The sequence below is a fragment of the Pelobates fuscus genome, chromosome 3 (genome assembly GCF_036172605.1).
Source record: "Pelobates fuscus isolate aPelFus1 chromosome 3, aPelFus1.pri, whole genome shotgun sequence".
In the NCBI taxonomy this organism is placed as follows: Eukaryota; Metazoa; Chordata; class Amphibia; order Anura; family Pelobatidae; genus Pelobates; species Pelobates fuscus.
In genome coordinates, this window is record NC_086319.1 from 224,221,397 (window position 1) to 224,236,496 (window position 15,100).

General features: G+C 37.7%; 2 protein-coding genes across 2 annotated transcripts in view; one reads left to right on the plus strand and one right to left on the minus strand.

Annotated features, from left to right (window-relative positions):
• Positions 1-6,275, minus strand: part of LRRC17 (leucine rich repeat containing 17) — a 40,170-nt gene extending 33,895 nt beyond the window's left edge. Inside the window, exon 1 of the mRNA XM_063448152.1 lies at positions 6,061-6,275. The gene's annotated coding sequence lies outside the window, so the exon portion shown is untranslated. The remainder of the gene's footprint in view (positions 1-6,060) is intronic.
• FBXL13 (F-box and leucine rich repeat protein 13) overlaps positions 1-15,100 on the plus strand; it is a 263,465-nt gene that overhangs the window by 141,261 nt on the left and 107,104 nt on the right. Inside the window, exons 10-12 of the mRNA XM_063448155.1 lie at positions 808-860; positions 3,785-3,885; positions 5,991-6,120. Of these exons, the coding sequence (XP_063304225.1) occupies positions 808-860; positions 3,785-3,885; positions 5,991-6,120 (284 nt within the window). The remainder of the gene's footprint in view (positions 1-807; positions 861-3,784; positions 3,886-5,990; positions 6,121-15,100) is intronic.

Below are 15,100 nucleotides of genomic sequence, written 5' to 3' on the forward strand. Positions count from 1 at the left end.
TCCCTCTTTGTACAAATGTGCAAAGGGTCCGTGTCTGGATTACCTTTTTACCTTAAGGTCTTAAATGTTTGAAAATAAATCAAAAAAGATACAGAGAACAGACAATTCAAATTGCATGCCCTTCAATATGTCCCTCCTCATGTCACAAGCAAGTTTTAGCTTACCTATGCCATTACAGAGGAAACAAATTGCATTTGTATATCACATTGGTCCACCAACAAGTCTATAGCACCTATCTCCACTTTCTGAATATGGCTGTATGCAGCTACCAGCTGTGCACAAGTAAGTGTGGCTCAGGATCTCACTGAGAGAGAGAGGGGACACACAAAGTAGGGACACACAGAGTGCTCTCACCAGCCACATGCACAAACTGTAAAGACTCGGATGGCAAAGGAGGTAGTAAAATTCCTCCTTTGATGTCTGAAAGCTAATGTCCGCAGTGATTTAAGAAAAAAAATGATTTAGCAAAAGTGTGCAGTTATAAGCAACTCTGTGCATAGGGCATCTCTTTGCCACCACAACCCAGGCAATGAGCCCTTAGCAGCAAGAAAGATAGAAAATGTGAATTCCATAATTGCATAGTAAATTGTAAAATAATTTCACACTTATTGACACCAAAGAATATCACACTAAAGTCTTCTGTTTAAATATCATTATTAATGTGAAAATGAAAAAGAAAGAAAGAAAGAAAACAAAATATATATAGATTATGTTCTTTTGATGTCTTGTAAGTTCATTTGAAAAACAAATTTATATTATGGAACCAATACAAACATTTAACATTTTCCATCTATGTTTTTATTCCAGGTGAATGCAAGAATCTGCAAGATTTAAATATGTCAGATTGCCAAAATTTGAATGTAAGTATTACTATTTTTTAAAGCAACTTTTATTTGTGAAAACAAAAGCAAATTTGGAATAGCTAAATTGCAGATGTAATACTTACTCTGGAGTCAGGGCCAGAAACAAATATTCCGGTTTAGTATGATCTACATATGGATTCACTTATCCATTGCAGCAGAAGACAGTTGACCTCTGTTGCAGAATGAAAAAGGCTCTTGTTACTGCATCTCTGGATATTCTGTTTGTTGTAAAACTTAAAAATACACTGAGAATATATTGTAACTTTTTTTAGTTTTAGTCCATCGATAGCGTGGATAATATGTTCATCTTGTTTCTAGATGAACAAGTAATCACATATTTAGGTGATTTGGAATCTTTAGATAAGACTAAAAATGCATAACCTATTAGAGATTTTTTTTTACAGACAGTAGTAATCTGATGATGTCAGATTATAATACATTTTTGCTTTGTGTATTTTGTACTCTTATGTACACAGAGAATGCATTGGTAGTAATACATGTATTTTACTGATCACTTGATGTTAAATATTAACATATTACATTTCACATAAAACACATTTACATTGTGCTGGATTCAGTGGTATATACACAGCTATTAAAACCCTTCCCTTAAAGATGATTTACAGAATACATCTGGTCCAGAAACAGTAAGGCAGGTAATTTAAGGATAACTGAATGACACATAATCTGTCATCATAAATCCTCAAGGACCCCTAACCTAAGCAAATCGGTGCTTTGTGAGGATTACACAATAGTACTCTAATTCAGTTTCCGTTGTGACCATTTTACTTTGCCTTATTACAAAGCAGTTCAACTTTAATTACTCTGAACTACCTTTCTCAGCAATGTCCAGCAAGCCATTTCCTCTATAACCATTGTTACTGAAGCTGTTTTGGACTATGTGTCCACAAATTCCAGGCCATCCATATGGCTGACCTGGCATCTTTGATAACACAGACAACAACAGTTGCAATTCCTATGGTTAGCCTTCACTTTGAATGACTTGAAATTGGAGGGCATGATCAGATGAGGGTGAATCCACGTTATGTTTCCCAAGCCTGGAACTCAATTCTGTTATTGAGTGAGTAGACATGATAGACTTATATCCATACATATCTTGGTCCCACCCATTTTTCAAATCATTCAATGGCATCTTTGTGCATGGATTCCCTAGCTTTCCCTTTTTGTATTCTCACAGCCAGGCAAGTTGCTCATTTCCATATTTTTAATGATTCCCAAATATCCTAGTGCCTGTTGATGTGAATTTTATGATCTTAAGGCCAAATAAAATGTTTTAACAAAATGAAATTATGAGTTATGGAAGCTAAATGTACCCTAACTGGTATTGCTTCTTGATGTATAGTTTAGTGTCCTTATAGTTCGTATGTTTTTTTTTAGTTAACCTGTTGGCATTGACGAGAGCAAGTTCACATAATTTGTAGTACATTACTTAAGTAGATAAAGGTGAATTCATCTTGAAAAGAACATCTGCAAATACTATATTGAATTTGTACATATCAGCGGGAACTGAAACGTAAAACTTTGAATAGGAATACTTAGTCTGGTACCAATGGACCACCCCTCCTTGGCTGTGTGGATAATCCTGAATTAACACTTTTGCAGTATTAATATAAATCTTGTTCAACCTGTTCAACATTGAATAGCTCAGAGAGATGTGCCCTGAACATTCTCAGATATTCATTGCTGCCTAGGTTGAACACCATTGACATTTTAGATAATATGGAAGTGTTAAGGGTTACTCCAAGCACCATGACCACTTCTGTGATTTGAAGTGGTCATGGGGCCTGGAGTTAGTTTGTTCAGTGTTTTGCTTTGGAGTTTGCCCCTATGTTGCTGGAGGTGTAATTCTACCTCCGGCAGCATCATTGTGTGTAATCAGCCAGCCCAGAACTAGAGTCCTGGGTTGGTCAATGTAAATTCTAAGCAACTTTTATTGTACAGAATTGCATTCATTGGTTAGCTGACACTCTCAGCCAATGAATGGCAATGGTCCTGGCTTCTGCAGCTCTTCAGATGCCGGAAGAGCATCACTGGATCAACAGAGAGCATTGCAGCCTGGCAGGGACCCAAGTAAGGGGCTACACCATTGCCACATCATTTCCCCTATTACCGGAGAATCTAGCCAGGGTGTTCCTGGCATTATAACTACTACAGCGTGTTGTAATGGTTATTCAGCATTATCAATACACCATTTGTAAATGGTGTAATATTAATCTAGGGTATGGTGTCAGGCCACTCTAGGCAACACAACCACTGCAACAAGCTGTAGTGGATATCTTGTTAATACTAGTGGTTATTTAAAGGATATCAGAAAAATGTAATCTATTTATATATAATCCTAATTCTCTAAATCCATACATTATTTGGATGAACAAAACAAAAATGTTTCCCTATATCAAGAGACAATCAATAAAATGTTTCTTTGATTGTCAAAATGAGTCATCATCTGTCACATGTTTACATTTATTCACTATTAGGATTATTTACTGAAGTAAGACTTGTCAGGAATTGCAAAGTCAAATAAAATCAAACTTCAAATGTAAGGCCATGGTAGCAGAATTTGAAGCATAACAAACTATTTTCAATAGCCTGCTGTTCTTACTGATTAAAGTATGGGCATTGGCTATCCTTGCTATGGAACTTAACTGATGGCTGAAGTGAGTTTGGAGTTTAATAATTAAAAACTAGTAACTAATAAACAGCATGACTTTTCCATTCAAGATCATAGTATAATATTTTGATAACAGATTTTATTATTCATAAGATCAATAATACGATAGATCCGCTTTATGCTCTTATCACATTAAATGGTGCTGTACGAGTAAATGTTAATAGTGATGAATACTAGCCTTTCACAGCAGAATAGTCTAATTTATTTCCATGATCATGTTTTTACTCAGGATGAATCAATGAAAATTATTTGTGAAGGATGCCCAGGGTTACTCTACCTGAATGTATCACACACCAATATAACCAATGCATCATTACGCATGATATCAAGGTAACTTGCTATTCAGCACATAATTATGTGAGGTATTATTGTCTTAGTAATATAACCAACAAATTTTAAAATTGGACAAAGAGTCTTCTTCTTAATCTTTATGTGCCTGGCAAAGAAGAACATCCACAGTGCACTTTCTGTTTCAATTTTTCCATTTTCTAACCCTGTTATTTATTAGTTTTCATTGTAGCTTTTCCAGTACTATATAACTACTTCCTTACACTGCAAAATACTGGAGACTGGTGTTTCAGACCATTAAAATTATGCCATTGCCAGTGTACTGGTGTGCTACCATCTCAAAAACATATACTTTGCCAAATAAAACATTAAGGTCAATTTTACAGCGAAAAATCAAGGGATTCATAGGGTCTTATGCATGTGACACTTGTAAAATAAATTGGAGGTTTGTGGTCAGTAAATGTCAAAGAAAATCTGTAAGACATGAGTAATATGTTCACACTGAGCTTTTTCCTGATTCTACTTTGAGCAAAAAAACACAAGCAAAAAAAGCCCACCTCTCCCCCCTCAAATATTATACTAGATAAGCCCGATAATACCACAATGTGGGCGTTGAAGGGACATTCATTTGCAAATATTGTCTGGCTAACTTTCTTGGCAACAGCACATCTTTTTTTCCAGAGTTCTTCAAAACATGCATTGTTCTATTAAATACATGAGAGAGAGACTTGCTTACACTTTAACACACAGAGTAAAATTCGGATTTACGGTATTTCAGCAAATATGTCATCAGTATGTTATGAGGTTGTTGGCTGACCCATACCTAATATTCGCTATATTATATATATATTTTATCTGCTACAATTCATTTAAGTTGTTTTCTAGTGTTCAACTTAAAGCTAGCCACAGAGTTTTCACCAAACTGCATCAACTGAAAGCTCCCTCTCACTCCATAAGTGATATCTTTCATCCACACACCCTTACCCTTACCCTGGTTGCATACATTAGAGGGAGGCTGGGGTGATCTAGTGAGCCAGTCAGGTAATACGTGTGTCACAAAGGTTTCTTTTTCTGTTCTCCCTTTCACTTATTCACACTTACAGACTGAGGAGTTCAGTGTGCACCTTTACATTCAGGTGCCCTCTTGTCTGAGCTGAGAGCAGGTGAAACACACCTGTACAGATCTTCTGCCCCAGACTGCTAAACCACGTTATAAAAATGTATAGCAAAATGTGCAGACCTCCTTCCTGAGTCTCTTGGACTTCAGGGATCTTTTCACAAATGACACAATTAACATCCTGCAATCAATAATGCCTTGAGAAAGCCAGTTGAAAGATGACTAAATCAAATCTGGAATATTATGGTATTCGTTTTAGAGGGTATAATTACAGATATTTTAGAGAAAGGAATACTGTTCCCCATGATGAGGTGAACTCATCATGGTGAAGTCCAGGAATGGTGTAGTACTCTGAAATTAATCTCTGGTGGATTGTCACACATCTCTGGATTTAACGATTCTTGTTAAACAAATGAGGTGCTCTGTTTAGGTTAAGCCATTGATATGTAAGTTGAGGTGTTCTGGCAAGGGTATGTGGGAAAGCCGTCTCTGGTTCCCCTGGCACAAGAGGAGCTAATTACAGTTCAGAATGGTCTCCCCTTCCCCCACTTCTACAGTAAAAATATCAGTAATGGGATCTAGAAACATTCACCCTTTCTATAATATTTTCACTTTGTAAAGCAATCTTAAAAAACAAACAAACTATTAAACCATTAAATGAATCTCTTATAGTATCTATAATGGTGTTACTGTGTTAGTGTAATGTGAAAACATTACAAACACTAAAAAAGTAAAATAATGTTAAATATTAAAGTAGAGAAGTCATCACTGAGAATAGGCTGCAATCTCCTTTAGTGTTAATGCAAAGCTCATCTCTGATGGACTGACTCATGAAACACATTTGAAACAAAGCCACACATTTTCTGATACAGATCAGAAAAATGTAGAAAGTTGAAATAATTTTATGTATTGGCACAGATTTCCCGTTTATGTATCCATGCACTAGTTTTTGTTTATTATTTGTATTATTTTTATTAATTTACCGTATATCAGGTTTAAATCTAGCATGCATTTCTCTTTCTCTCTTAAGGTTTCTCTTTAACCTGCAGTATCTGAGCTTAGCTTACAGTAGGAAATTTACAGACAAAGGTTTACAGTACCTGGGATCAGGAAAAGGAGCCCACAAACTCATCTACTTAGACCTGTCCGGATGTACTCAGGTTGGTCCTTTTGTTTTCCATGCAGAAAGAAAGTGAATGCTCGGAACAAGCGGCTGTGTCTTGCTCTCATTGTGCGTGAATATAGTGCTGGTCCTCCAGGAAACTTCAGTGGTTTTAAATTACAAGGCTGCAGCTGCTTACACTCTCCTTAGGCATAGTAGTATAGGCATTGGCTGCATTCCAAGGCCATGTCAGAGTTATAAACAGCTAGTACAGATTGGATAATGAAAAGAAGACTGGAGTTGTGTGGAACTCTTTTCAGTGCTTTTTGAAGTATATAACCAAATGTGCTCGTTCAAAGCCTGCAAGTTAAATTCGTATGATGACATAACTATAAATTAGATGGAAAAGCTTTTACTTGCATGTCCAATTTACTCACTATTTAAAAAAAATGCTTACATATCGCATAAATTGGTGCACTCTTTTATTCTTCTTCAAAGCCATTTTAAAGTTTATTCTTGCCTTCAATTAAAGTACTGTTGCGCTTATGTATCCATATATAAGCACATTATTAAATAAATTCATCTAGCAGTAAGATTTCTTGTGATTGCCCAAACCAAACTCAGAAATATGTATTTAATCCTTTAATGACCAATGACAATTTGTGTCAGCATAACAGATTGTCTTATAGAAGAACTGCTGTTGCCAAGTAAGAATTTGAACTGACAGAGTACATACCAACTAAAAACTTAAATATAACATTGTGACAAATCCAGACCTTATTTAAACTGGGGATGTAAGAATTCTGGACCTCTGTTCCTTCACCAGATGATATGTCAGATAAATACAACAAACTTCTAAAGCAGGGCCTTTGGCACTCCAGATGTTGTGGGCTACATTTTCCATAATGCTCTTACACCCATAATGCTGACAAAGCATCAGGGGAGATGTAGTTCACAACATCTGGAGTATCAAAGGTTGCCTACCCCTGTTCTAAAGCATGTGCACATCGCCGACCTTGGAGATTTAATCAGTTATCTGCTTTTTACATGTTAATAAAGTGAGAACTGACTCCTGTTTTAATATATATATTTTCCATCTTGTACAGCACAAGAATCTTATGCTAGAAACAAATCATTTATGTGCTGTCGAAGAAAAAAGAATCCAGTGGGATCTATCCTTTCTTGCAAAATTTAGTTTAAGTTGTTGATCGTTTAACATACATCACTGCGCTCTCTTGAATGCTCGGCCAAGATGCAATATGTCAAAATCAGCTGAAACGCATAAATTCTTCATCTCACGTTCACTTGAAGTTGCTTAAAAGTATTCTCTTTTAAGTAGGCTATTTTTAAGTAGAGATGCTAGGCCGTCCCCCCCCCGAATCGGATCGCCAGGGTAGCTAAGTAATTGTGGCCACCGTGTCTGCAAACCATTACAGTGTTCTATGCCGCCGCAACGGCTTTTAAGCCCATTTAATTGCCGACAGCATAGGATGCCATGTCCTCTTATCTTTTTTTCTTCTTCTCTATAAAATGTGAAATATTGGGACTCATGCATTATTTTGGGGGGGGGGGGGAATCCCTTTATATTTTTGTTCTTCCTTGTCTTTTTGTCATGTGTTGTATAAAACTTTAATAAAGAGATAAATATAATTATAGAACACCATAACAGTGTTAAGGGGGTAAAGAGCTAAGTGTTTAAATAAGTACGGTAAACATCTATTTTTTAACCCTTTAAGGACGGAGGCAATTGTACTGACCAACAAAACAAAACCTAGAATTTGAGCTGTATGTTTGTTCAACCATAATTTACCTCTTTCATATTAAGTGCACCCACAGTTATTATATATAATTTTGTTCAGAAGCAATAGGGCTTTAATTTCACATCAAATATTTATATATGAAGCATAATTTAATATGAAAAAAATCTAAAAAGGTGTGAGAAATTAAGAATTGTTATTTTCTTAGTTCTGCATGGTATTTTAACTGTGAATGTCATAATATATGACTTTTACAGCAATGAAATACACGTATTTATGTTCTGCAATGTCTTATGAGTACAACAGTATCCGCGTGTACAGGTTTTATGTGGTTTTGTACCGTTATAGGGCCAGGTATAACTCTTTTTAGTTTAAGCGCATAGACATTTGCCAAATTGGTTTACTGGGGCCATGTTGCCTTTGACTGTATGGCAGCTCAGGAATTAAATTACTCCCATCATGACATACCATTTTTAGAAGTAGATTTTATGGAGGCTAGTACTCAGGCTGAATACCGCCGTCTATAGTCGTCTTATTACAGGAGAAAATCGCACTTCAGCGATTATAGCTCCCCACAGAAACTAATGGACACATAGTGCTGGCAGACAAGAACTGGCTTTATTGTCACCAACAACTGTATTTATAGAGACAAAAGCAGCAGGTGGTCACACACAAGAACATATGGTTATTGCCCTAGCATCTTTGAGTCTGGGAGATAAACTAATTAATGTTAATTATATTAAGTCCCTAGATACCAGAGCAGCCAAATATTATCCTTAAACATGAGCTAGACATAAAACCCCCAGACAGCTCTCATTCTCCAAGCAAAGCGTCCAAAAAGCACCCGGAACAGATGTGCCTAGCCCGAGAATTTGTCATATGAAGTTTGATCAAGCTAAGGTCATATGCCGATCCTGCACAGAGTTCCAGAAAGTGCTGGTCTCCGAAATAGTCTCCCCCTGGCCCTTAGGTAGTAATTGTTGGCTTGTCCCTCCTCTTCCTACCATCCAAAAAGCACTCTCCTCGGTGCTAATTTGATTGAATAGGAACGGCTGTAAGTTACCCCAGGAAGCCGCACCGGACGAGGTCAACTTAGAGTTCCATGCAATTTACACATGATCTCGCTGGAGGTATTGCAGCTGTCCTGGGCTTCTGGAACAATCTTGCGGCCGGGAAAGGAAGCACTCAGTATGTTATCGGCTTGTGGAGGGTAGGAGGTCGCTCTTTTGTAAGGATTGTTTTTTTAGGAGTCCTGTGCCGATTAATCCACATTCCTAGTACAGGATCCGTCACAGCGTCAACAACTTAGGGTATTCAAAATGGAGTATGTCCAGTCTTTTTTAGAAACTACTTTGTCACAAACTTTGCAAAGTTGATGTTCATATTAGTTTTTTTTTGCATTTTTCACACAAATACTGCACTTTTTTAATATCATCGTCATTATACATTTTACTCATATTTGTGTTGAACAATGTCTCACGAGCACAACGATGCCCCCTGTGTACAGGTTTTATGTGGTTTTGGAAAGTTACAGGGTGAAATATATGGCTTGCCCATTACAGTCTTCATACCTGGAAATTTGACTAATTGATTTTCTCAGCCTATGTTGCCTATGAGAAAGTATGGCAGCCTGGGTAATAACATTGCCACTACTATGGCATACTATTCTCAAAAGTAGGCAACCCAGAGTATTCCAAATGTTGTTGTTTGAGATAGTTTGAGATGTTTGATGTAGCTACTTTATCACAAATGCATGACCTATTTAGTGGTATACTTTTATTTTAAAAGTTTTTGCTTTTTCACACATATGAACTCCATTTTCACAGGACATTTCATAGTCCTTATATGAGTTAAGGCAATAAAGCCTCAGTATGTTTATTGCATATTGTCTCATGAATAGAGTACCAACACAGACCTATTAATTTTTTATGGAAAGTCACAATGACAAAAATATTAGATGCCCTTTTCAACTTGTAAAATTTAAAAAGTGACTTTCTGGTCCTATGAGAGAGCATGACAGCCTAAGAAAGAAAATTGCCCTCATGATGGCATATTATTTAACAAGTATTCTGAATGTAGTATTCTGAGTTTGGTGTAGCCACTTTTGAATGGTTGGGCTTAACATAAACAGGGACATGCCAAGGTCAGGGGAATCCAGAAGTCAGAGTAGTCGGTATAACAAGTCAATAAGTTGATACAGGCAGCTAACAGAGAGTAGCCAGCAGTCCAAAAAAAAATCAATCAAACTGACAAGGTCTCATAAAGAGTGCTTCTATAGTTTAGCTCTGTTTGGTAGACTCTGAAACAATCTGTTATGCAGAGGGCAGGTAGAGATGAGCAGGAAGGTCAGTAATAACTGTAGTCCTTTCGGACACCTTTCTTAGCAAACACAACACTTATTCTGGGTTGATACTTTACAGGGTGTGGAGGGGATTCGGGAAGCAAAATGCTTGCAAAAAAGTCGTTGGGCATCTTCTGATTCCAAACAGGGAGATGTGGGGGACTGGATAAATAACGTATCGGACAAAAGTCTTTTCAAATATATTTTATTAAAGAGATATTTTTTATAATAACAAAAAAAACTTTTACAATGAAAAAGAAAATACCATATATGTTATGTAGCGGACCACGGGTAACCCGATCAGTTACCTCCACTAGTTCCCTTCCTTCAGCCAGTCAGGAAGCACTCAAAATGTACAGAGACCCATTTCTTTACCCCCACTCCCCCCCCAAGTAACTGGATGAGACCGAGTTCTGAAAGGAACAACAACAATTTTATTGGCCACACACGGCTCTTATGCATACCCCGTGCAAGGGGTGTATCACACACACATACAAAGACACATCCCACGATCCTCCCCCTCCCCAGGGCCACAACGCAGGGAGGGACTCTGTTCCCTTTGTCCCCTATTCCCACCACTCCAATACAGGGTTTCCCATTTCCGGTAACAGGGGGTCTTCCTCCCAGGATCCTCCATGCGTCGGAGACAAAAGCTCGGGAGAGGGGGGTCGTTGTCCTTTTGTCTCCCAAGCATAGAAAGTCCATCATCCAGGGTCTCCTTCCCATGAGCCTCTGTACCTGGGAGTCAGAGCGTGGAAAATCCTCCCGCCTCTCTGACTCCCAGCAACAGGAAGCCCGCCAAACCCCCCAATTGTCTCCAAAGGATGCCCACACCAATCCCAGGGCCCCCACAACGGTACTTGTCACGACCAGCCTCCGCTCACGGAGTCCCTGTGTGAAACCAGGCAAGGGAAGCGTCTCTTTTCTGGATATGAATGTTCCCCCTGGCCGGCACTCATCTCTACGAATGCCGGCCACCCAGGGAAGCACTCATTAATTACTTCCCTTGCGGTTTCAGACTTATGTTGCGAGTTGTTCACATTCTAATTGATTGGTGCGAACATTCCAATGGGTACTGGGGAGGTAAATTGATAGAAAGTATGTTGGAATGTACATTTTTTTTGCCCACGTGTGGTTGGGCTTGAGAAAGGAATATCATAGAATGGAACATAAAGACACAATGGGAACACTAGTAGGAATATGCCCAGGATGGTGTAAGTGCTAATTGAGATAAGGGTATAACGTACCTGTGTTATGGTTAATGATTAAAACATCAACAGGATAATAAGTAGGGATAGTAGAAATAATCATTCTTTTTCTTGATTTTGTTTTGAAAAATATTACCAAACCTCTGTACATAAGGAGTTCAAAGCAGGTATTAGCCTTTGTATATACAGGGTTGCGGATGCTACACTGATGATGATAGACTGATGTTTAAAAAAAAAAAAAAAGAAATTCAGATAATGGAGACTTTGTAAGTTACATTCATTTACAAAATGTTGCCTTATTGGTAACTCTGTATGCCAGCTTCTTAAGGCGTAAATATTTTGTGAAAAAATAATTACCCACAGGCATTGAAGAAGGAAATAAAAGGGAGGTGTTTATTTTGTACGTGAAGATGTATCCATCCATGCAGAATAGCAAACCTAGTTAAGCTTACGTTCTTCCTTTACTAGATTATCAACCACATTACACTAATACACTCTGTATACATATTACATGCGACAATATATGGCGCAATGACTTATGGGGCTGGCATAGATTTTTTTTCCCAGGGCTGCTTTGTATCCCCAGTCTGGCCCTGCACATATGTGAATGCTCTTGCTCCAATTCTACTTAGCAATGCTATAACATTAGTAGATAGGGGAAAGCTGGGTTATGAGAAACACACAAGCGGATAAGAGTAGTTTTGAAAGACACACAAAGGGTGTTAAAGGGGTCTTATGCAGTGCACTCCTAAAAGGAATCTTTTTAGTACTATTGCCCTAATTTTTGTTCAGTGAATTAGTTCCATTGGATAAAAAGTTAATAAATAACATAACATCTATCAATCAGATATAATATATGTCCTAGTTGCCTAAAATATCTTAGCAGTATGATATCCTGGAGGCAACAATATTTTCTTTGGAGAAAACACCATACTGGATGACTGAATGTTTATAATATTTGCGATATGTTCAGTGCTGTACACTCTTCTGTTGTTATTGGCTGCAGTTTGTTCTAGTGTAACTTGTAATTCTTAACAAAATTGTGAAGTCCACAGAGACCTCCAAACCAGACTTTGAATGATGTAAATGCAACATAAATAATTTGGTTTGCAGTCCCAGCAACCCACTCAAAAAACACTGCAGGTTCCGCCTCAATAGAACTTGAAATGGTAAGTTAGATTGTACAGGGAATAAATATATTAATGGATGTTCCTGCAGTTTACAGTTAAAACACAGATGGGGTTATTCACTAAAGTAAGAATTGAAAGTGTCAAATTTAAGGCCAAAGTAGTTGAAATGGAAGAATAGCCGAGTTGGAGATTTTTTTCCAGTTCAGCTATTGAAACTTTAAATTTGAAATTCACTTAGAAATTCCCACTTTAGTGAACAACCCTGAGAGAGAAAGATTGTACCTTGTAGACATCACTTGGGATACCACTATCCTCCTACGCTGTTGATAACATATTTCAGCATAAAGGCTTCATTAAAGGATCACTATAGGGTCAGGAACACAAACATGTATTCCTGACCCTATAGTGTAAAAACCACCATCTAGCCCCCCTGGGCCTCTCATGCCTCCATAAATATAGCAAAATCTTACTGTATTGAAGCCTGAAGCTGTAGATCTGTATGCTGTTTGGCTCAGAAAAACAAGCTGTCTGCTGACATCATCAGAAGTGGTAGCCTGATCTAATCACAATGCTTCTCCATAGGATTGGCTGAGACAGAAGAGGCAGATCAGGGGCAGAGCCAGCATGATTCAAACAATCAGCATCTCCTCATAGAGATGAATTGAATCAATGAATCTCTATGAGGAAAGTTAAGTGTCTGCATGCAGAGGGAGGAGATACTGAATGTTTTGATGCATTTTAGGCAGCCATGACCCAGGAAGGATCTCTAACAGCCATCTGAGGAGTGGCCAGTGTAGTTATCACTAGGCTGTAATGTAAACACTGCATTTTTTTCTGAAAAGACAGTGATTCTACACACCAGAACAAATTCAATAAGCTGTAGTTGTTCTGGTGACTATAGTGTCCCTTTAATGTTTCCTCCATTATTTATTTATTAATAAAATATTTTACCAGAATGGATACATTTAGATTTCTCTCGTTTTCACGTATGTCCTGGGTCCACAAAACATTGCATTGATACAATAGGATACAATAAAATACAAAACCAATATTAATACACAATATATACAAAATGTAACATAGAACAGGTAGGAAATATATAATCAGCCATGACACATGCATTCTGTTTTGAGGTATGTAGAGAGGGATCTCTTAAAGGATTTTAGGCTCGGTGAAGATTTTAAAGTGTGCCGGAGGTCGTTCCATAATTGAGGTGCTCTGTAGGAAATGGAAGATTGGGCTGCTTTCTTTTTGTATTGAAGTAGACTAAATAAGGTGCAGGTACTGGATCGGAGGTTATAGGAGGTGGGAACAGCCGGGGAGTGCATTCTGCTCAGGTAGGGTGGGAGCTTCCTAGAAAAGCTTTTAAACGCAAGGCTGGAATGATGAAGTTTATGTCTGAATTCCAGTGACAGCCAGTTTAGTTCTTTTAGCATGTCACAAATGGTGGGTCATGTAATTACATTGTAGCACAAAGTGGCAGAACAAGTTATACAATGTATTAAGTTTATTAAGGTGGGTTTGCGGTGCAATCTTTTCTTTTACTGTAGGGCTTAGGCAGGATTTGTTTCTGTACAGGGCACCTAGTTTTGGATAAAGTTTAGATGCAAGCTTTTCTATGTGCAGGTCAAAAGATAGATTGGGGTCAAACAATATACTCAAGTATTTGAAAGAGTGGACTGCGGTCTGTGTGCTATTTGAATTAGTTTTGATGGATGGATGGGAATTGTGTAATTTGTGTAATTTAGGTACTGTTCCAAAGATCCTTGTCACAGTTTTGTCAGTAAAGACAAAGGGGAAGAGTCTGCGCTTAGTAACAGAGATGTAAGCAGCAACCCTAAAAGGGAATGCCTCAAGATCCTTGATAAGATAAGAGGGAAAAAAGGAGGAGTTAAGGGCTGCGCTATTAGACAGAGAACAGTACCATAAAATAGAGACCAAATGATCGAAATGAACAATCAGCAAGCGATAAAATATGGGTATAATAGTCTCTATTACAGTAACTTCAAAAAAATAAATAAAACAGAGTCCATCCAAATGTTCAGTAAAAATCAAATGATAAAAGTGTTCAATAAAATCAATAAAACCGTCTCACTGATATATGGATAGGGTATATGTACAATCCTCAGGAGTTGATCCGTCCGGGTTGTAGGTAATCCGTATATGTGAAGATAAAAAAACACGAAAAGCTGCCAATGGTGAAATATTGTAGCTCCAAAGGTAAAATAAATAAAAAGGAGGATAGTACACTCACATTTGGTGGAGCTAGGGCCAGCTCTGGGATGAAGGGCACTTAGTGGTATGATCCCCACTAAAGGATGTACTGGAAAAGTGGGTCCGTCCGTCTGGCTTGGGTTCCGTCGTACTCCACAAAGTATAAGAAACAGCAATAGTGCTCTCAGTAGGAACAGCTTATACAATAAATAAAATTAAATAAAATATACTCACAATGGTAGAGCAGAAAATACTGATCTATTTCCACAGCGCTGGTGGAATTATCCCCACCTTGGATTTCTTGAAACAGGATACAATAAAAATGCCAGGAAGAATAATAGTAAAAGTGTATATAAAATACAATAAAATAAAATAAGTAAAAGATTGG